Source organism: Condylura cristata, unplaced genomic scaffold (genome assembly GCF_000260355.1).
Source record: "Condylura cristata isolate star-nosed mole 26May11 unplaced genomic scaffold, ConCri1.0 scaffold00005, whole genome shotgun sequence".
Taxonomy (NCBI): Eukaryota; Metazoa; Chordata; class Mammalia; order Eulipotyphla; family Talpidae; genus Condylura; species Condylura cristata.
In genome coordinates this window covers 65,276,633-65,298,973 of record NW_004567106.1, presented here as the reverse complement: position 1 = coordinate 65,298,973, position 22,341 = coordinate 65,276,633, and the positions used below count along the sequence as shown (strand labels likewise).

Below are 22,341 nucleotides of genomic sequence, written 5' to 3'. Positions count from 1 at the left end.
ACACACACACACACACCCTGCTTGCTTCCTAGCTCAGCTGTCTCCCAGACCCATTATCTTAAACTCACTGTGACCCTTTCCTGCCCCCCTATTTCAGAGCCTGCTTGCTCCCTCTGTGACCCCTGCACTCCCCTTACCTCTCTTCTCTTCTAAATCCCAAGGACTGTGTGGGTGAGGACATGCCTGATGTCTCAACGCAGAGTTCGTCCTCGTTATTAATTGAACTGACCTCCAGTCCACATGGGCCACTGATTCCATGTCACGTTGGGGTGGGGGAGGGTCGGGTCTTCCCCATCATGGACAGGACACCCCCTTCCTCCTTCCCTGCACTCTGAAGATGGGAGCAGGAAGCACTGACCTGCCCCTGTGGTTCAGGGACAGCCGCCATTCGATAAATGTTTGACAACAATTTTAAGCGTCAACGTGGGAGGAGAGCCAAGGGCAGACACTCATGATGCACCCATGGAGTCCAAACAAAACTCAAAAGGAAATGAGATCGAAGTAGAAAGCCAGCCAGCGGTCTTTTCTATCGAGAACCCAACAGGGGCGAGATCGAAGTAGAAAGCCAGCCGGCGGTCTTTTCTATCGAGAACCCAAAAGGGGTGTCCAGGAAAGGTGCGAGCTGCACCGGAGGGGTCACAGAGCCTGGCGCGACCTGCGGCTGACACAAAACAGCTTTCAAAGTGTTTGGGATGAAGGCCGGGATGCTGGGGAGACCGGGACCCTGTGAGCAGGCGCAGTTACGGGCTTGGGGGCTCTGGACCGTGGGCTTCTGGGTTCCCCTGCTCTCCTGGCCCGGCCTTTCCTAGCACCCCCTTTGAGTCCCCCTAACTGGCGGCCGTCTGCAAGCTAAGTGCTTTTTTTTACGTCTAGGCGCCTCTCCCTCGTAGGGGCCTGGTCTGTGTTCCCGACTGCGGCTTTCCCTGCTTCCTATAACTCTTAGAGGCACCAGGCACGGACACTGGCCCCTCGGGCCAGGCTGGCACAAAAGCCGCCCGTTTCCCTGGAGTCTGTGCGTCCTTCATACCCACATCTGTGGCCCAGTCCCTCAGCAGCGAATCTCTGCTCACCTGGTGGGGACCAAGTTTCACTTTACCTGGTTAAATAAGGTCTTTGGTGAAAGATACACGGTCTGCGGAAAGTTTCTCAAGACGTGTGGTACTTTTAACTTGTTAAGCTCAGAGTAGGGAACTTTTATCCTTGAGTGGGGGCAGAGATTCGGGGGTGGGGGCGCCCTGGCAGATTCTTGAAGAGGTGCTGCTGGCTTCACAAGTGGGCTGTAGTGCTTGAGAGTTCCAGTTACAGGTGACAGGGGGCTCAGCCTCTAGTCGGCGAGCGTCTCTGTCCCCGTCGGGCTGCCAGTCGGTGACAGACTCCGGCCGGAGTCAGAAGTGGAATATTTTCGTCGGTGCAGACAGTGCTGTTTCACAAGGACGTGTCTTGCATTACTTTAGAAAAAGAGTTCTCTGGCGTCAATGTTACTTCTTTACTTAATCTTATATTAAAAACAACTTTATATATTAAAAAACAGAAGCAGGCAGCGCGTGGGCTGTGCACATCCTACGCCGAGGGACCTCCTGCAGCTGGCCCGCCCTTGCCCTGCCAGAGGCTGAGGCCCCGCAGACGGCTGCATCCAGCTCTCCGGGCCCTTCCTCGCTGGCGGTCGGTGGCGTGGGCCGCTGCTGCTTGAGCATGCTGCAGTGCAGCCACGCTTGTAATCTCGAGCCTTCTAGAAGGCTCTTTGAAAAAGTTAAAAGAAGCAGGCCCTCCCTGGTGGCGCAGCGGGTTAAAGCACAGTGCTAAAGCCACTTCAATGCGAGTTCGACCCCCGCCCGGTGACCACATGGCGCGGCAGACCTCTCCTGGCCCGCCCGCTGCTCCCCTCAGCAGTGCACTTTGTTGATCGGCCTGTTCTGCTCCCCACTCTGCCTCTGTGAAGCCTCTCACCCCCCCTGCACCCCCAGTTCTGTATGCACAAATAAATATTAAAAAAAAAGTTGAAAGAAGTGAAGTGCAATTAACTTTCAATTGCAGTTTCTCAGCCCAGTGTACCCAAAACAGCGCCCTGGCCTTGTGCCATTCTGTGTGCGGTGGGCTCCGTCTCCAAAGTCCAGTGTGCCGCCTGTGGTGGCCGTGTCCGTGGCGCCGTTGCGGTGGCTGTTCAGTGGACAGGAGAGGCACCACCTCGGTACGGGGTTTGCCAAAACCAGAGGTGGACACCAGGGCCTGAGGGCTGCAGGCAGAGAGCACCAGCAGCCGAGGGCCCGCCCAGACCGTCCTGGCTTCAAACTGGAAGGTCACCCTGGCACGTGGTGAAGAGCGTCTCCCTGTCCTTGCTCACGGCTGCTCCCCTCGGCCCCAGGCCGCCACCCCAGTTTGACATTGAAGATCCCGGAACCCGACAGAGGCAGCGCACTCGCCGGGCCTCCCCTGCGTGGCCCTGACCTTGACCCTGGGCTCTGCCAGCACCTCCACCTTTAACGTCTTCCCAAGAGCCTGGTTCGGTTGACCTAGTAGCCCACTTCACGTGTGTTTCTCGCGCAGGCAGCTACACCCTAAACCGCAGACACCCCACGCCCTGATTTCCTAGTCACTGCAGGGAAGAAACATTATTCCCTTTTCACGGCCGGGGGGGGGGGGGCAGCCCACACCCCTCCCGCGGCCTTGCGCAGCTGCCCCGACTCTCCAGAAGATGCACCGGGGCGCCCCTCGGTCCCTGAGATGGGGCTGGGGGCTTACACCCATATTCTATTTCAGAAAGCACCCACTTGACTTTTGACTTCTTTAGGGCCAATTTTAGACAGTTTTTTGACATGCGGTGACTTTGTGAACCCAGGAGGGAGAGTATCGGTGAAAATCTCAAAAGGAGGATCATCGGGATGGTCCCTTTGGGCTCTCGGGATGAGACTCCGCGCATGTCTGCCTGTGTGCGCTGGCCGCAGAGGCCACACGCCTCTGCCCTGCTCTGCTCGAGGAAGCTGTCCATGCTCTGTCCACGATCACGTCTGCACGGAGCAGAATGGAGATGGTGCGTCTGCGCTGGGAACCGTCAGGGACAGCGGAGGCCAGGCATGGGCAGGAGGGGGCAGCACCGGCCATGGCTGTCGCGCGGCGCCAGGGCTGCCCAGGGCCCAAGAGGACTCCGTGCCCTAGCTGGGGCAGCCTGCTCTTCCTGGCACCAGCAGGCAGACTCTGCTTGCTGCAAGCGTTTCACCCCGGCCAGGAGGTTTCTTCAGCGGTGGCAGAGAATGTGCCGAGTGCTCTGTGCTGCGGGGAATTAAATAGTTTATGGAAGGGCTGCGGGATGGCCGGGCGAGACCACTCGGGAGATGCGTGGCAGCCGGCGCTTGGGGCAGAGCCCAAGATGTTGCCGCCTGCAATATCGTCGGGGCTTTTAGAGCCTTGACAGAGTTTAGCTCTTCCAAGGACAGGGCAATGATAGCGAATCATGATGCAAAACCTTTTATGTTCCTGCTATTGTAAGCGTACAGGCTGCCTCTCCTTTATTCTATAGCGTCTTCTGCACCACAGAGCTGGTTTTTCATAATCCGTGAAAAATACTCCCTCATGGGCCGGTAGAGGAGGGATTGCTTTTTAAGTCTTCAGGCTCAACTTTTCTCTAAGTGAAGAGCTATGAAGAGAGTATTTGCTTCTAAGAACTGGACTTTGTAGAAACGAGTAGACAGAGGAAGACACAAAGAGCACAGTTGTAGTAGATGCGTTACGGAAGCACTTCCTGTTTGCCAGCACTGCTGACTGGCCAGACACCCCAAGACAAACAGCCCCAAACAGGTGCTGCTGGTACCCTTGTTTTACAGATGCGGGCACTTGATGAGGGACTTGCTTAAGCCCCTCTGGCTCCTGCCTCTGCTGGACCCCTAAGCCATGCTGCCTCTGAAGAAGCTGGTTGTTGGGCCTTGATGGTGGTGGCTGGGCCTGGACGACCTGCATCCTGTGTGAAGAAATGACGCAGCAAAGAACTGTTAGTGTAACACTGGTTGTTCATCAGACAAGAAAAATTAAAAAGAAAGCCGTGCTGTGAGAGGCAGGATGTACTGACTCTAAGGTGAAGTAATGGTGACCCACTGAGATTACCTGCTTGTATTTGGAGGAAGTCAAATATTTGCCTCGTTGACTTGGATACACGTGATAGAAGGGACCCAGGTCCTCACTGGCTGGACACAGGCTGGCAGGTGATAAGGATTTGCTGAGAAAGGAAGGAGGCCACATTCACACCAGGCGTGTGTTTCCCTTGTCTCTGGCAGGTTGTCATGGGAAGGGAGGTGGCAAGAAACCCAGGGACCTGAGCCCAGTGTCACCTGGATTCCTGGCTACCTTCTCTGAGGGGACAGACAGGATGAGGCTTGAGAAGGTCGGTGAGGGCAGTTAGGCCCCTCCTGAGGACTGTTGGAGTCAAATTCACAGAAGGTTCTGGACTCTTCGGACTGCTGGGAAAGTATTTGTATTTCATGGACTGTGAAATAATCACCCTTGTGGCCCTCAGGTTTTCCTGTGATGTGGGGTTTTCCTTGCCGAGCCGGCTCGTCTTCAGGGGGAGCCCTTTGGTCAGGGGGAGCCCTTTGGTCTGATCCTTCCCTTTTCTTCCCCTGCAGGCCACACTGCACATTTCCTGGAGTCAGAATGCCCCCAGGACCCAACAGACTAGAAAGAATCCGTTTTCTATAAGTAACTAGATGTCAGGGTGCTGCAGGCAAGTCGCTGAGCCTGTGGAAGCTGGGGTGATTGATGGAGAGTCTCTGGCCTCAGCTGCCCTTGGGAAACTGCCTCGGGCAGCCATTCCTGAGCTCCCATGCCCTGAGGGGTCTGGTGCAGACACAGCCTCTGGCCAGCAGGGGGCGCTGCTTCCTTTCCTTTTACCAGACAGAAGCCAAACTTGGTCTTCTTTGCTTGACCTTTTGTTTCTGGTCCATGGAGACTTGGCTTTTCCTTTTCGTGTTGTGTCTAGAGTGAAACGGGGTGTTGGAAGTCTGAACTCATACCGAACATTATCTTCACTGAGAAAGGACATTTTAACTAAACACAAGAAACAGTCTCATTAAAATCTGCCTAAAAGAAAATAGAATGACCCGTGAGTACAAATCCTAAAGGGGAAATTGAATGATCATCCCCAGAGATGCTGAAGAACCCTCCCCTTTCTCTTACGGGATGTCCTGTTAGATGTCTGTTGAGTCCCCTTGCGTTTCAGCGAGTGTCTGGCCCTCCGAGGGTTGCTTGTGTCTGGAGTTGGTGTTCCCTGGGGCTTGAGATTCCCGAGGCTTCCCATGCTTTTAATGACTTTTAAGCCCCCTCTTGTAGTTCGTCAGTGGCACCTGCTTATGTGTGTGGTGTGTGCTGTCAGCACGAAGCTGTGTCTAGCACATTCATCAGCGCTTTTAGCAGCAGGCTTTTTTTTTTTTTTTTTTTTTCCTCTTTTTACTCCAGTAGCGAGTTTGGATAGTACTGGGTGTGGAAGAAGAACACCTGCAGCTTGGGCTTGACTCTGTGGACGTGTCTAGAGTCAGTGCCCGGTGTGGGGGCACAGGGCTGCCCCAGGCCTCATGGGTGTGGGTCTTCAGTTTGCCCGCTGGGTGAGCCTGGTGCTCTGTCCTTCTAGACGAGAAGCGTGAGTCTAGAATTCTTGACTTACAGGCACATTTCATGTCCTGGAGAGTAGTTGTAAAGAGAAAGTGTTTTAGATAGCATTCAGGGGGCTGATAAGGCCCCCACGTCGACACTTCTAATTAGTTAGGCCCTCGTTATTGGGCTCTGTCACTCAGTTAATCTGAGCTAACCTGAATTTGATGGAATGATTTCTGAGTTTCTCTAACTCCCAAGTTTCCAGAAGTTGACCCCTGTGCTTCCAGGGTGCCTCCAGAACTTTTTGATTCTTTGTTTAAAGCTCCCTGTACCACCTGGCTAAGCTGGTTGGCCTACCTGATTTTGAATGCCAGCTGTACTACATGATGTGAAAAAAGGAGGTTCCTGAACCTTCCTTGTTTCAGTTTCTTAAAATGGAGAAGAAAATTCTATCGGTCTCATAGGGCTGTTTTGAAGTTTAATAAGCGAGCTCACTAAAGAACTTTGCTCAGGAAATATGGCATAGAGAAACAATAATGTCAGTTTTTTTTTTCTAGTCATGAACTCCCTAATCTATATAGCTTAGCTTAGATCGCTAGTCTTTATTTGACTTGCTGAGACTTGTGATTTGTATTTAATGTGTTCAATAAATGTACTGTGAATTCATAATTTTCAAAATTTAAAAAAATGAGTCTCATAAATATTGAATGAATACATGTCAAAATGTCCTAGCACTTAATGAAGAAATAGCAAGAGGATCAAATTGATTTATTGGAGCAGAGGGAAAAGATAATGTATAATTTTGTATAATTTATAATTTTTCTAAATTTCAGACAAAATTGCTTAAAGTTCTTTGGGTAATAAAGCTGTAACCTTTAAAGTCACCTCAACATTTACATCTTTTCTGCATAGAAATGCTTAAGTTAACCCACAGTTACAAATATTTTTTGTTAGATCTTTGAAACACTGGTCTGACCTTGTAAGGATATGTTTTTTGCTATCTCCAAATTTTGGGTAATTTTTCTAAATAGTTATTATAACATACAGTCCTAAGTATTATTTATGTTAGAAAAGATCAAGCAGAAATATGACTCTAGTGTATGAATATCTGCTTTCTGCCTAAACTTATAATTGGTCCCATGCCGACCATCCATAATTATGCTTTCATAATATTTCATTAAGGGTAATATAGGGATATTTAGGAAAACACTACTAATTTCTAAGCTGATGCCATGGAGGTAGCAGCGTAATGAATGCTTACATGAGACGAGAACCTGGTATACATTTTAATTTAATCTATAAACAATCTTGTGAGGTAGGCATCATTATCTCCATTTTGAAAATCAGGTAAATGAGTCTCCATGCGGTTAAATAATTTAAGATTATGTAGGTAGGAAGAAAAGACTTGAATTCAGTCTGACTCTGAGTTTGGTTCTCTCCGCTGCTCTATGATCTATGACTCCCTAAATTTTAAAGTGGGTCTTTGCATAAATATATAGAAGCATGAGCATAGATTTGCTTTTATGATAGCCCATGACCAGTCTTTTTTTCCCTGTAATAGGTGGTGTTTCTCTTGCCTGGCCATTGGATTAAAACATCTGCTCTGAAGGAAAATGAAACCATTCTGTTTCACTCTTTAGAGCCGCTTCCTGTCAAGGTGTCTTCTTTGTAGCTTATCTCTCTTTCTTATCTCTCTGGCCCCCAATATGTCTGTAGGTGGGCTGGATCCTTTCTATTTTGGACGAACTGCAGCTAAGCCCTCAGCCTCCCGTCGGGGTCCTGCCTCTGGGGACGGGGAATGACCTGGCTCGAACTCTCAACTGGGGAGGGGTAAGGACCATGTAAGGGCTGCCCACAATCACCCACAACAGGATTCCCAAATGTACAGAGCTGCTGTGGGGAGGGGAAGATGCTGCTGCTGTCCAAGGAATAAGCAAGAGTTCAGAATCTAGGCCCTCCAACCGGATTTTATTTGATAACTTGTGCAGTTTAAACCACAATGAGTCAGAGGAGAAGGAAAGGTTGGCAAACTCACAGTGAGCAAACTGGGAGTGGGGGTGTTGCCAAGCAAAAAAAAAAAGAGCAAACTGGGACTGGGGGTGGAGGGGTGGGATGTATTTGTTCATCGGCCTGGGGACTGTGGGGGATATCTTCCAAAAGACAGTGGGTGCGTTGGCCTGGAGTCTTCATGTTAAATAATCAGGAAGACTTGGATTGGTCTTGACACTCAGCTTGGGCCAGAGAGTAAATCTGGGCCCGATTTACAGTCTCTGCTCTCTTAGTTTTGTTATTTGTAAAATACACCGAGCACCACGGCGGAGGGCGCATCCCTGCAGGCAGCGTCTCTGGCTACACTGCTGTGCAAGCAGCTGTGGTCTTCTCTGTGATTCCTTAGGGCTACACTGACGAGCCAGTGTCTAAGATCCTTTGCCAAGTAGAAGACGGGACGATTGTACAGCTAGATCGCTGGAACCTCCACGTGGAAAGAAACCCCGACCTGCCTCCAGAGGAACTTGAAGACGGAGTCTGTAAGGTTAGAGCATGGTTTCTTCAGCAGAAGGGAACCCTGGGACATCTGTCTGGGCTGCAGGAACTACAACCTGGCCTGAGAGGCAGGCGCTGATTCCGGCCTGAGAGACAATGAAGTGTCTGAGTTCATGGCCATGGGGGCTAACATGTAACTCAAGCCAGTGATTGACCCCCTTGGTTTCTGTTGAGTAGGATTTCCTTCCTAGCTGCATCCAGGACTCAGCTTCTATCCAGAAAGACATGGGTCTGTTTTCTAATCTTCCAAGCTCATAATTTATGAGGAGGTAAAAATACAGAGGAGGCCCATGGTCTTTCAGGAAAAAGGCGACCTCGGCTCCTGGTTTTATATGCCAATGTTATTTATGTTTCAGAAGTATGAACTAAGCCAATATCATCACTTGCTTAGAACTTTTTAAGATACCTGAATAAATGTTTTGACCTATGTTTTTCTCTCAGTGATTGGGTTTTGAGATTATCTTTGCTTGTGATCTTAACTTCTAACTACCTGAAGGAAAACACATTATCTCCCAGCACTGCTAATTACAAAATAAGCAGAATGCTTGAGCAGAGGGCTGCTCAGTCTACTACTCTGACAGCAGTGTTCTTTGATTCTCAGAGCGACAGTAACGATTCCGCAGGACCAAGCCTGAGTTTTATTTCAACCCAAGCGTAGATATGCTAGTGTAGACCTTTTAGTCTAGACCTTCTTTGGCCATTTCTTTCTAAGTTCTGGTAGATTTGATAGGTTTCTGAATTGTTCCTCCATACTCCTTTTCCACTCAAACACAATAGTGTTGTCTAACTCTCGCGTGCATAGAGATCTTCCACGATGCCTCCTAAAATGGCCATTTTCGAGGCCCACTCCCCAGAGAGTCTGCTAAGTAAATGCAGGGTTCAGCGCAGGCCTCTCTACTCTTCCATCATCGCTGGATTGCATCATGCCATTGCTGAAGTCAGGCTTTTGTGGATGGTCTAGCTTTAAGACTGAATCATTTTATATCAGCCAATGCCCATTTATTCACTGCACTCACTGTTGTAGATTCAAGTTTCTTACTTGGCTGAACTAGGTGGGCTAAAACATGTTTTGTCTAGTCTTTATGCTTTTTACATCTAATCCATGATCCAGGCATTACAAATTTTCTTCTAATAGATGTCCTGATGGCTCCATTTGCAATGCCACAGTGTTATTTAAACAAGTATCATCTTGAAGTATGATTGTTCTTTTTAATGTATTTGACTTATAAAAATTGAACAGAAAACAGCTAACGTCAGAAAACTTGTAACACATGGAAATTTTAAGGACTTTTCCCCAACTGACTTGGAATGGCTAAGTCCTCAATAGAAGTCTATATTTAATTCTTTACTCAACAGTTTAAGAAATGGAAAAAGCTCGGTACAGTCAGAAAATATTAATCTAAATAATTAAAGGGCTTTGAAAGTAGAGTTTTAAAAATATGTGTAGGAAATTGAGACTTTTTTTCCTGGAAAATATGAATAAGAACTTAATAACGGTCTAAATTGGGATATTTATTTAGGGAATGGTGACCAGATGTTCTCTTAAGTTATCAGGAGAGGCAGATACACGGGCTACGACTGTAGCCAACAGAACATAAATGGCAGAAACCAGCGCGTCTGCTCTTGGCAACATCGGCAGCCCTTGCTGTCACTACCAAGACTTGGTATTTTGTTTCAGCACAGAACTGGACATTCTCAAAGGCGAAGCCAGGAGCGTGAGACACGATCTTGGCATTGTTCGATGTGTATAGATTCTCTCCCTGTGCTGCAGTCAGTTGTAACCTTTCAAAAGGCTGATTTGATTTCTAAATCCTGACAAGCTCTGCCGCAGGGCCTTCCATGGTGCGGGTAGGGAGGCTCATATTTTATTTCCACGAGAAATGGAGGCAATCCAATTTTCTTTTATCTCTCTCACTCTTACGAAGGTTCACGGTCTTACTCTAGTCAAACAGAAAATTTACCGACCAAGGGTAACTACCACAAACACGGCACCCCTGAGCCTAATGAGGTCCTTTGACTACAGACCATGTCTCTGTTACAGTTTAACATTCTTGGGTATATGACTTGATTTGATGTTTCACTAATGAATTCATTAACATGTCCCCAGTGTCTTCAATGGAAACACCCTCTACCTTGGGTTTTAACTGATCTCCCTCCCAGAGATGGCCCCAGAGACACACGTCAGGCTCCAGCCTTTATTTTCTCTTTCTACCTGGATCACACATTTTATCTCTACCTTTGTTCATCATTGCAGCTTCCTCTGAATGTTTTCAATAATTACTTCAGCCTTGGATTTGATGCCCATGTGACACTGGAGTTCCATGAATCCAGAGGTGAGGACAAGGCCCTGTTTGCATCTCTCAGGGAGGAGTTTCCTGCATGTCTTTTGCATGTTCACTTTCATGTACACAGCACATGAGTGTGGTTGGGGTGGTGTGTTCCTGTGGCTTCATTTGAACTTTCACGATGATCCTGAAGCTGTTACAGATGGGACCTGGAAACCTAGTCATGTACAGTCTCAAAGGTGGTGAAGGACAGGATCAGCTCTCTGCTCTGGGGATCCAGACTTTAGTTTGACTGGAAACTTTGACTTCAATGAACTGCTAAGAAGTGATAAAGAGTGATTCTTTCACTAACATTCAGATATTCAGAGTTTCTCAATCTACGAATGATTTAAGTCCAACTAGGCATGACCAAGGCCACTGAAATCTGGTGACAAAAACACAAAGTCCCTGTGCTAAAAAGGGACAGGTAGCATCTTAGAACAATGAAGAGGCAGTAGGTAGTTTATGGTGAAGGACAAGGGCATGAATGTGATTGGATTAGCTATGGAAGGTGCTGGAATCCCTATTGGATGAGGTAGAATGAATAAGACTGGTTACTTCAGGTACTAAGAGTTAATCTTGGCAGAACAAATCAAGTTTTGAAAGAGCAGTAGCACTAAATAATGACATGTGGTTCAGTATTTCATCAGAACTTCTTGTATGACTCAGAGCTTCTGCTTTAAAGCCCCAGCCTGTAGCTCTCGCACTTGCTGTATTGGCCTCTCCTAAGAGCTTTCCTACTTAATATAACTGTACTACGCATTTCTGTGTATGTCTGTTTCTGTAGCGGTATCTAAAACTCATCCCTTGAGAATATTGATGTGTAACTCAAGTCATGTGAGACTGTAGGTTAGGAAGTAACTTGTGACATAAAGGCTGTAAGTGAGGAATTATTTCACTTTTTTCCCTCCAGATTCTGCAAGCACAAGTGCCTTTAGCTATTCGAATTCGATATACAGATTAAGGGTAGAATCCAAAAGTTCAGACTCCCATAATGACACAGAGAAAATCCTGCTACCGTGTTTGTGCCTGAAAGACCAGGGGCTGTGGGATGAGACACCAGAAGACAAATGCTGCTGAAGTGCAGACTGATACTGCTACTGAAGTCAGCGATTTGCATAGATTTCGCTTCCTGGTTTCAGGAGCTCGTGGGGGTCAAATGCTGTGTCAAACAAAAACAACACTGATGGGAGGGAGAGCGTAAGTCCAGCCTTTCTCTCTGCTCACAGGTAGGAGCAAATGTCAGACACCACTAGCCTTCCCCTCCTGCACAGCAGCCCTTGGAGATGAATCTCCAAAGGCTGTGATGTTAGGGCCACGTGTAGAACCCGTTGCTCTTCCTGTGTTAAGGGAGAGTTAATTTGGGGATGTAATGGAGGTTTCTCCAGTTTTTAAAAAAGATTTATGCATACAGAACTGGGGTCCAGGCCAGAGGTGCAGGGGCAGTGAGAAGATCCATGAGAAGCAGAGTGGGGAGCAGAACAGGCAGAAGGATGAAGTACACTGCTGAGGGGAGCAGCAGGCAGGTCAGGAGAGGTCTGCCGCGCCATGTGGGCCACCTCCCTGGCCAGGGATTGAACTTGTGCTGAAGTGGCTGGGACCAGCTTCATATTGCTGTGCTTTTATCACATTGTGTCACCAGAGGGGGTTCTCTTTCTCCATGTTTTTACCAATTTTTCGTGTATTCTTCAGGAAACTCTGGGTCTGGTCTTTCTACTAACATCCTTAAGTTTCTTAGCAATACTGGTAAAGTAATATAACTCTCATGAATGCACACACACACACCCCCCACCCCTCCAAAACAGACGTCCTAGCCTGGAAAGAGCTCTAAATGAGTAAGTGGCAGACAATGCAATGAGCTTATTCAAGTGAGCCTCTTATTTTGTCTAATTTATCTGCAAATTACCTTAATGGTAAATTTCCTTGTCCACGATGAAACTTTTTCATAGACACAGAGAAACAGCAAGGTGGGAATGCCAGGTTTAGATGAGAACCTGTGGGGAAAATCACTTGTGGGAAAGTGATTTTAAAAAAATTTTAATCCATGGGACTATAACATTTCATGATAGGGCGGAATGTGCAGATTGTGGTATATATTTATCTGCATAGTTTATCTGTGTGTGATTGTGAAACGCATTGGTTAAAAGCCACTAAACATTAAACTTTGCTGAGTTGTCACCAGATTCAGTGGGAGAGCTTTAATGCAAGATGACATGGAATCACAAGCATTTGCCCTGCAGGTCACACAGGCCCTTGATGAGGACCAGCTCTTGAAGAGCTGGTCAAGAAGGGAGGCAGGCTAGGAGCGGCAGAGCGTGGTCACCAGATGGTCTAGCGATGGCACAAAATAAATATCCACGAAATAGGAACCTCTGTAGAGCTGCAGACCTCTCATAGATGTCCGTCTATTCTTTCTGCATTAAGTAAAAATGATTGATGATGAGAGTATAATTACTCAAGCTAATGCTCCTCCCCCCCGTTTTCAACTTATTTGTATTTGCCCCCCCCCCTTTTTAAACAGGATAGTTAAGATTTCTTGACTATCCTCACATTTTTTTGTTGATAGAGAGTGAGTGGCTGTTCTCGAGCCAAGAATACTCACAGTGGGGCCTTCAAACTGTTCGCCAACATAGCAGCTCACGGTTTGAGATTTCATGACAAAACCTGTGTTGTTTGCCATGAAATACTTGGATAGTGACTCAGAGCTTTATGACAGCCATTGCTAATAAAAACCAAAAAACCAGCTTGGACAGAATCACCACTGAGCTGCTAGTCAAAAAAGCATATAGAACTTTAAACTGGGGGTGATGTCAATGCATCAACGTGGATAAAAAGTATTGGGCTGTTGGAAAAGTCATGATGTATTTTGTTGGAAAAAACATATCATAACTTTTCCGACAACCCAATATTTACCAGTAAAAAGAATTTCTCAAAATTTGATTGCAGAAAAAGATTTGGCTTAGATTTGAGATATCCCATTAAATTTGCAGGAGAAAGATGCAGACTGGTTTGTCTCTCACTACATTGCGTTTCTTTTAGAGGAGATCATTAACATGATGCTTATTTTCACACAGTTTATTGTTGGCATGATTGTATGAGAGCTTTTAGAATTACCAGTAGGAAATAAGCAAGAGGAAGATCATCCTAACATTTGATTGACATTATAAGTAAAGAATGCAGACGTATGAATAATTTGGGCCCTGCATTTGATCAGACAGCAGGTATACTTCATTTGATTGGCAGATAGATACACTTTCTTATTTGTCTTACAGTGGTTAAAACATTTGTGTTTAAACTATTGTTGCTTGTGAATTAGAAAATAATTTTGGAACAGAATTTGGAGATGTAATATGACTTACTGGTCACTTAACTGTCAGTTGGAATGTGGCCAGTGCTTTAGTCTTAATTGCATTATGCTAGAGCTCGAGGAAGCACTTTGGGCACAAACCAGTCTGCTAATGTATAGCCTGTTAATAGTAGGGGTGGTTATCAGGCGGCACTGAATCTGCCCTGCCAGCTGTAGGAGCTGGACTTTCACTTTTTGGACCTAAAGGATACTAAACACATCAAACTTTCAGTCTGATTTGACTTAAATTTTACTGCCTCCATAGAGGCAGTAAACTTATTATTCAGAGGAGTTGAACCTTCATGCTACAAGGTCAAGGAAATACCATTATGACAGCAAAGGGTAGTACTTAAATTTGATTTAGGATTTACCGTTTTTTTTTTACTGAATATACACAGACATGCAGATCAGCACCTTTCAAAAGATTGTGTATGGTTCTTGGCTCATGCAGAGAACTGACCGACTTCTTTAAAAAGGTGTTATTTGCAACGCTTGCAAAATCACCATCGCTGCAAAAAGCATAGTGCCAGGCTCTTGTCTTGCTGTTGAGGTTCAAGCCCTATTTTGCCTGGAGAAGCCGCCACTGTCTGAAGTTGTCTGTCTGAACCTTCTTCCCACCCTGAGCCTCTGTGTGATGCCTGTTCATCATTTATGGTTAAAGAACATTCTCTTTGCATAGCATTTATAAAGTGACATTTTACTTTTGATTAGCAGCCCTAACTCTACCCCCCGCAACTCCATGCAGACAAAAGACCATACCCTATTTTTATATACTATGCCCAGTCCACTGGCTGCTCGTAATAAGCACTTATTAATTGGGAGAGAAGTCACTTATTTTAAAAGACAAATAGGTAGAACGGAACCGATATTGTAAGGGAAAGAGTAGTTTTATAGGCAATAAATAATAGAGGAGTTCAGTGGGACCGTTGGCAGGGAGAAGTCTCGGGGGATTTTTCCAGAAATGGTAGTAGACAAGACAGCTGAGCAATAAAGAGCAGGATAGAGACAAGAAATAAAGTGGGGAGGGCCGTGAGACAGGACAGCAAAAGTACAGAGCGACAAATGAGCTTGCCATAAAGATGGGTTGGATGACCAGTCAACGCGTAATGGATGACCCTGTCAATGGGGTTAGAAAACTGAAGATAAGCTTGGCACAGATATTTGTCCTTAGCGGGAAGTGATGTTGGAAGGACAGATGTTTTGATATATGCAACTTGAGCTGAAGGTGGCAGAGTGACTTCCCCTCAGACTGCTGTCACCAGGCAGAACTTATGATAATTCAAGTCTTAAACCAGCGTAACTATCCACTGGAGAGAAGATGGAAGGTGGGTGAATTATGAGGGGTTCAAACTGGATTTGACTTGAATCTCAGTCAAAGTGAAAAATAGATGGCAGGAGGCATATGGGAAAGATATGCGTAGTGAGTTTGAGTGTGTGTATTCTTAAGAGTTTTGAGTGGAAACACTGGTTAGTCTGGGCTAGGCCTGAGGGCCTCGCTCAGGTGCACACAGGAGTGCCCTGGCCCAACATGCAAGCAGTGATCTAATTTCGAGAACTTCCAACTATGCTTGTCCTGTGGAATGTGAAAGGGGGCACCCTTTATTTTCTTCACTCCACTTTTTTTTTTTTTTTTAGGTGTGAGCCAGTTTGATCTCATTAGGATCTTATCAGAGTCTATCTGGGCTAAGATTATTTGAAGCAAGTCAAAATATATGTATGGAGTATTTTTGACCAGTCACTCTATTTTAAAGTAAGGAATTGCATTTGACAAGGCAAACCTTATAAATGTTTACATTTATTTATGAAAACTATATGACTACTTTTCATTGATGCCACTAGTAATTTAAGGTTGTATATTTCATACATAATGGTAAAACACATTGATTTTTTTTCAATTACTTCTGTTGATGTAATTTAGTTTTTAATTTGAAAACGAATGCCATCAGATTGCTTATCTTATATTCTACATGCCAGGTTTTAAAAATGTATGCAATACTGAGCTCCCATAAAAAGTGCTGAAGAACACCATTTTGCCATAACTCTGCATGGGCACGAATTTGTGATTCCATGACGCTTGTGTGACAGGAGGCAGCCAGTCTGAGAGCTGGTAGATTTGACTCATAAACTTTGATAGCCTTCACGTGTCTGCACGTTTGCAATATCAGAATGTGTGCATTAAAATTATATTGCTTGCATGATAATAAAATACCAAATGTCTCAGGAGGTAAATTAATGTTTTGTGGACACTCTGGCATGGACTTGTATTACTTGGGCTCTTGCAGGACTTGATGCTTAGGTGGAGATAAGAGCAGTAAAGTGGCAGACTACTAACCTCCAGGATTTTCAAACTACATTCTTTCCCAGGGATGTAATTATAGGAGAACAAAAGAATGGGGTAGCTACCTGCAAGCCCCAGAGAAGGAAGCATGGAAAGATGTGTTAGGAGCTAAGCAATATTTGAGGCCCTTTGCAACACCACCCAGTCACTGAGTATGATATACACACAGAATGCAAGTGCAGTGTGAATTTTTTGTGCACCAAGCACCATGCATTGCTGTAAGCAGAAAGCAGGAAGAACCCATGGTGATCCGGTCACCTGGACCTTCCTGCCTTTTTTGCGAACACATTTGGAAGGTTGTAGGATTGACTTAAATAAAAGTCTAGGAGTAGTCAACAAAGGTCAAGAAAGGTGGAAGAGAAATAAAAGCTTAGCCAGGCAGGGGAAGGAATGAGTCCATTAAGTTAAATAAATTATTTTATACAGTTATAAAATATTTAGTTATTTGTTGTGCTGCATCAGATCATTTCAACAGTGGACACTAATGTTCATGCTGAAGTGATTTTGAAAAGGGTTTAAAGTAAACTGCATGACCAATTAGAAAAAAGAGGCAGGACTGTAGGATACCATTCTGAGGACACATGGGCCATTACACTGGATATAATGATGGGATTAATCTGTTAAATCAATGGAATGGCTTATAACCAGAGCTTTATTATCATTGTAAATGGACTATAGCCAGGATCAAATCATATTGATGATTTAGATGATGAGATTTGGGAAGTTTGAACTAATGAGATTTACATGGGATTTTGGGTTTCCAGTTGATGTTTTATGGGATGAGATCTTTGGGGACCTTGGAAGGAAAACATGTATTTTCATGGGTGAAGGTTGTAAATCACTGGAGCCAGCAGGTGGACAATAGTCAAAGAATCTTGACCTCCATGACCTTGGGCGTCTGATGTCATGCTTGATGATTTGCTGCTTCACTGGTAAAAGAACTCTGTGGATGTAATTAAGGGTTATAATTTACTTACCTTAAGGCAAATAATCTGAGAGGATTCAGAATAATAGCATGATCTCTTAAAAGCAGAATCGGAAGGTAAAACAGGATGTCAGCAGATTTGAAGTTTGAGGACTTTCTATGCCATTGCTGACTTTAACCATGAAGGAAACCACTAGCCAAGGAATGCAGGAGAGACCTGTAGAAGTTGAGAATGAATGGAAGTCAACAACCAGCAAAGAGAAAGATTCTGTCAACAATCTGTGTGAACTTAGAAGTGCATTCTTACTAAGGTCTCTCAATAAGAATCGGGCAGGCTGATATTTCGATTTTGACCACCTAAGAACCAAGAGAGCACAGTTAAGATTTTTGAGAACTATTTAAAAAATGGTGTTTTATGCTGCCAAGTTGGCAGGAACAGAAAGCTACAGTTAACATTGATGTCCAGTTGGACTGTAAAATCAGCTAATGGTGCAAACGCAGGTCATGCAGGTTTGAGTCTCACTATTCCACACCCTCTTCTTGTGGAAGAGGAGGATGCACTCTCCAGGAACTGAGGCAATCAATCATGGATGCTTTCATTATTGGGGTCTTGGGAGATGTTGAGTGTTGCTAGCCTTGCTGGAGAATGTCCTTTCGTGGTTTACCTCATACCAATTAACAGACACGTGTTCCTTAAGGAACAGGAACCCTTACAATTCCCCATTGGCTTTCCCCACCTCTGTATGCCCACTTCTGTTGCCATACTTGGGAGCCACATTCCTTGGAAGACAGAGCAGCTATTGCATACGCACATGTTCGGCCATTCCCTCCTTCCTCCTAACCACTGAGGAAGAAAGATTGAGTAATGCCGTTTGCAGGCAATCCTTTGCTTTATATGTCTTGGCTTCTTCAGGGAGTGGTAAAACTCCACTGTAAGTAGATGTGACTCTTGGTTCCAGGCTGTCTTTGTTTCTGAGTATGATTTGTGCTTAGAATAGTGTAGATATGAAAGTGGGGAAAGGTTCCAATTGCCAAGGAAGGCGCACTTTGGGAGCCAGCGGTACAGTGTAGAGACTGGAGCAACAAGACAGAGCTGACCTCACCCCTCACGTCTTTCCTCCGTCAAGGTCAGAGTAGGTGTGAGATGCTCTACGTCTCAATTGTGTGTCTTTCTGACTCCTCTATCTCTATTGTCTTGCTAGGTCTCTGTTTTTTAGGTTTACTTGGTTAATTGACTATTGCTCACTTCAATTACATAGGAGACAGCCATAGTGTCAATTGTGTGAGTAAAATCACTAGAAACTCAATTTAATTCTTAATTTTTTCCTTATATTTTTGGGTCTTCAAGAACATTTTCCATCTCTTGAGGGAGAATCTACTTCTTTAAAGGATAAGAAAAATCTTTCAATTCTTTAGGCTGCACAGGAAAATCTCATAAAGATGTGACTATTTTCCAAATCATAAGTTACAGAAAAAAAGGAATGTTGATAGTTGGTATATGTTTCACTGTGTAGCTGTGGTACCACGGTTCCAGAACTGTGGGTGCCTTTTTCATTTTCTTATTATAACTTGCTCAATAGTTGGATTTTATTTTATTATTTTTTTCAGTTTGGGCCTTTACCCATGATAAATTTCATAGCCACAAAAGGAGAAAAGAGTGAATGCAACTGAAAATGGTACCCAGTTAACTCTGGGTCAAAGCATCAGGTCCTTCGGCAACCAGACTTACCCTGAAGAGGCCTTAGACTATAGGAATGATCTAGTTTGGGGCCACTAATGGGAGTGATCAGGGAAGCAGTTAGTGGTCTTTTCATCTTTTTGTTTATTATGTATACATTAATTTTTTTAAAGATTTATTTATTTGTGCATACAGAACTGGGGTACAGGCCAGAGGCTCAGGGGCAGTGAGAGGATTCACCAGAGACAGAGTGGGGAGCAGAACAAGCAGATCGTCAAAGTACACTGCTGAGGGGAGCAGCGGGTGGGCCAGGAGAGGTCTGCCTCGCCATGTGGGTAACCTCTGGGGCAGGGATCGAACTCATGCTACCGTGGTTTTAGCTTCTTAGTGCTGTGCTTTAACCTGCTGCGCCACCAAGGAGAGCCCTGCATTAATCTTTTATCTTTTGTTTTATTTTGTTTCTTTGGTTACAGGTAATTAAGTAGAACCAGTGAATGAATAAGGAGAGGCCAATTTAGAAATTATACTTTGTTTTGTAAAGATTGTAAATCTTTACCCAGTTTCCATGCCTTGAGCTGACTTTATGTTCTCTTAATTACAAAGTAGTTTAATAGTCAATGGTTCAGGATTCTTTCCTGAGATCTCAGGGGCTTTTCCTCTGCCCAATCTTAGTGAGCAAATGCAGTGCTACTTTTCTTTATCTACAACAAGTGTTGGGATGTGCCAGTCAAAAACAGGGTCGGGACATGGAGTGTTGCAGCCAGCCAGACCTCTATGGAAATCGACCTGGGGGAAGACTGGTCCTAAGATGGAATCGATGAACACGTGGGATAAAGCAGCAGAAGGCAAGATGCTGACTGTGGATTCTTTTAGACAGTTTTGGCATTTTGTTAGAATTAAAGACATAGTTGATTGTGGGATTTTATAGTCCTCTGAGTTTATCTGAACATCCTCTGATGCAGATTCTGCATGTGTGTATATAAACCAAATGGTTTTTCAACATCTGCCACAAACAAGAGAGCAGATGGTAGTTTGCTTGTTTTTTTTTTTTTAATGAAATATGAGAGCTAATTCTCTTAATTTTTTTAATCCAATGTCCCCATATTTAATATCATTTGGAAATTGCCCTCATGGTTTTCGCCTTCTGGAGGTCACAGCAATCCTCACGCGTCCTTCTCCTTTCTCTATCTACCGTGCATGTTCCCCTGCCAACTTTCTACTTTGAATAGTGTGTGGAGTGTCTCGGCCATGTGTTCCAGGGAGCCCCTGGAGAGCTTGGTGACCCCCAGGCTCTGAGACCTCACTGACCACTTCCACCTCTGTAGGTCTGGGGTTGAGCCTAGCGTTCGCCTTGTTAACCAGCTCCCAGGTGGGCTGGTGCTGCCTTTCTGCATGATACTTCTGCAGTCCTGGAACCTTCTGTACCCTGTGACTAAGGACGGATGATAGGAGGCCTTTGGTCGGTTGAATCTGTAGGGTGAGGAGGGAGAGGTTGGGCGCTAATCTAAATCACTACCTTTGATGAGATTTCTCTGAACAAAACTATCTTTTCCCTTTCACAGAAGCAAATCCGGAGAAATTCAATAGTCGTTTTCGAAATAAAATGTTCTATGCAGGGGTAAGTTTATCTTTGATTTTTAAATTGTCATCTGATAGTTGCTACTAGTTCACTATTTGTAGTAAAGATGCTAAATATTTTAGAAATAACTGCATACACATCACCAGTGTTTACATGTGTGTGAACACACTTGGTTGATATTTACAGTCTTGACTTAAGAATAAAAGGAAGGGGTCATGATTAAGAAGGCAAAAACTGATGTTCCTGTTTGAATTCCTAGAATGATTTTTATTTTATTTTATTTTATTTTATTGAGGTACCGTTGGTTCATATTGTCGCTTCTGTTTTGGAAGTACAAACTCCCCTTCTTCTGGTGCTATTACCACAGCGTTCCCCACCAAAGCACCCATCATCCTCCACCCTAGCCCACTGGCTCCCTCCCACTTTGATTCCTCTGTCCCCCTCTGAAAGCCTCAGTCCTCAAGTCAGCTCTCAAGGGCTAGTTTTTGAGCTTGTCTTTAACTGACTCATTGCCCGGTTTCTTTATAGCCCACAAGTGACACCACCTTGTATTTGCTTTCTCCTTCTGACTCACTCCCCTTGAGAGAATCCCTTTCAGTTCCATCAGCGCTTATGCAAATGGCATGAGTTTATCTCCTTGGATTACTGAGTAATGTCACATTGTACCTGTACACCACATCTTCTGTTCCTCTCCTCTGTTGTTAGGCCTTAGATTGCTTCCAGTGTTACTGTAAATGGTGCTGCAGTGAATGAGGGGGTGCAAGTTTCCCTTCTCATTAGCATACTTGGGTTCTTTGGGTAGATACCTGGGAGTGGAATTGCTGAGTCATATGGTAGATCAACTTTTAATCTTTTGAGAAATCTCCATGTTGCTTTTTATAGGGGCTGGACCGGTCTACATTCCCTCCAACAGTGTGACAGTTTTCCTTTTCCTTTACATCCTCACCACCTCTCAAAGGCAGTTGAGAGAAGGGAATGTTAGGTAGATGGCAAGCTCTGTGGAAAGCCCTGGGGACAGACATAGTTGCCACAGGGACACATTTGCAGGGATGTTTGGGTAAGAAATTGAAAAGAGCAGGGGACGTTTTCACAGAAGTTTATGAGAATAGAGGTCTCCTCCCCCCTCCTTTTTTTTTTTTTTAAAGATTTATTTATTTATGCTTACAGAACTGGGGTACAGGCCAGAGGTGTGGGTGAGATGATTCACCAGAGACAGAGTTGGGAGCAGAACAGTCAGATTGACTGAAATACACTGCTGAGAGGAGCAGCGGGCAGGTCAGGGGAGGTCTGCTGCGTCATGTGGGTCACTCCCTGGCTGGAGATAGCGGCTGCTCTAGCTTCAGAGTGCTGCATTTAACCCATTGTACCACTTTTACTCCTTTCCTTCTTCATGAGCACCTGAGGGGTGAATTAAAATAAACGCAAAAAAAGTCTTCAAAATAATGATTTCAAAATGTGTTTTAATTTATTTATCATGAGAGAGCAAAATAAAAGGAGAGTGAAGCCAGCCATTCTCAATGGCAAGTTAAAGGTTATTTGAGAACCCGTGAACAAGTAGGGAGGACAGGAAAGGCCTTTAAAATAAGTCTTTAAACTGACACTGGAATTACCTACTTTTTCACTCTCCTACTGTTACTTCAATTTTATTATAGTTTTTATTTTGAAAAAGGAGAGAGCTCAACTCAACAGCCATCACTCTGCTTTATTCTGGAGACCCTGCTCGAAAGGTTCACGTAGTTCAGAGTCACAGGGACCTAGAGAATATGAGACATGGGCTGTATAACTTTGTAATCAAGATGTTTGTTTTTATTTCCTTGCGGCATAGGCAGCGTTTTCGGATTTCCTGCAGAGAAGCTCTAGAGATCTATCCAAGCATGTCAAAGTCGTCGTAAGTATTGGAAGTGTCGACATATGGCATTTGAAGAGGGCCACGCTTGCTGCTAAAAAATAAAGCCCTTGGCCCTCCCTGGTGGCGCAGCGGGTTAAAACACAGCACTGAGAATCTAAAGCCGCTTCTGCATGAGTTTGAT

The 22,341-nt window shown here is 44.9% G+C and overlaps 1 protein-coding gene across 5 annotated transcripts in view; it reads left to right on the top strand.

Annotated features, from left to right (window-relative positions):
- Nucleotides 1-22,341, top strand: part of DGKI (diacylglycerol kinase, iota) — a 276,637-nt gene that overhangs the window by 121,610 nt on the left and 132,686 nt on the right. For all 5 annotated transcript variants that reach the window (XM_012720852.1, XM_012720854.1, XM_012720853.1 and 2 more), the window contains exons 13-17: nt 7,294-7,407; nt 7,973-8,110; nt 10,376-10,454; nt 20,295-20,350; nt 22,137-22,199. In XM_012720852.1, the coding sequence (XP_012576306.1) occupies nt 7,294-7,407; nt 7,973-8,110; nt 10,376-10,454; nt 20,295-20,350; nt 22,137-22,199 (450 nt within the window). The remainder of the gene's footprint in view (nt 1-7,293; nt 7,408-7,972; nt 8,111-10,375; nt 10,455-20,294; nt 20,351-22,136; nt 22,200-22,341) is intronic.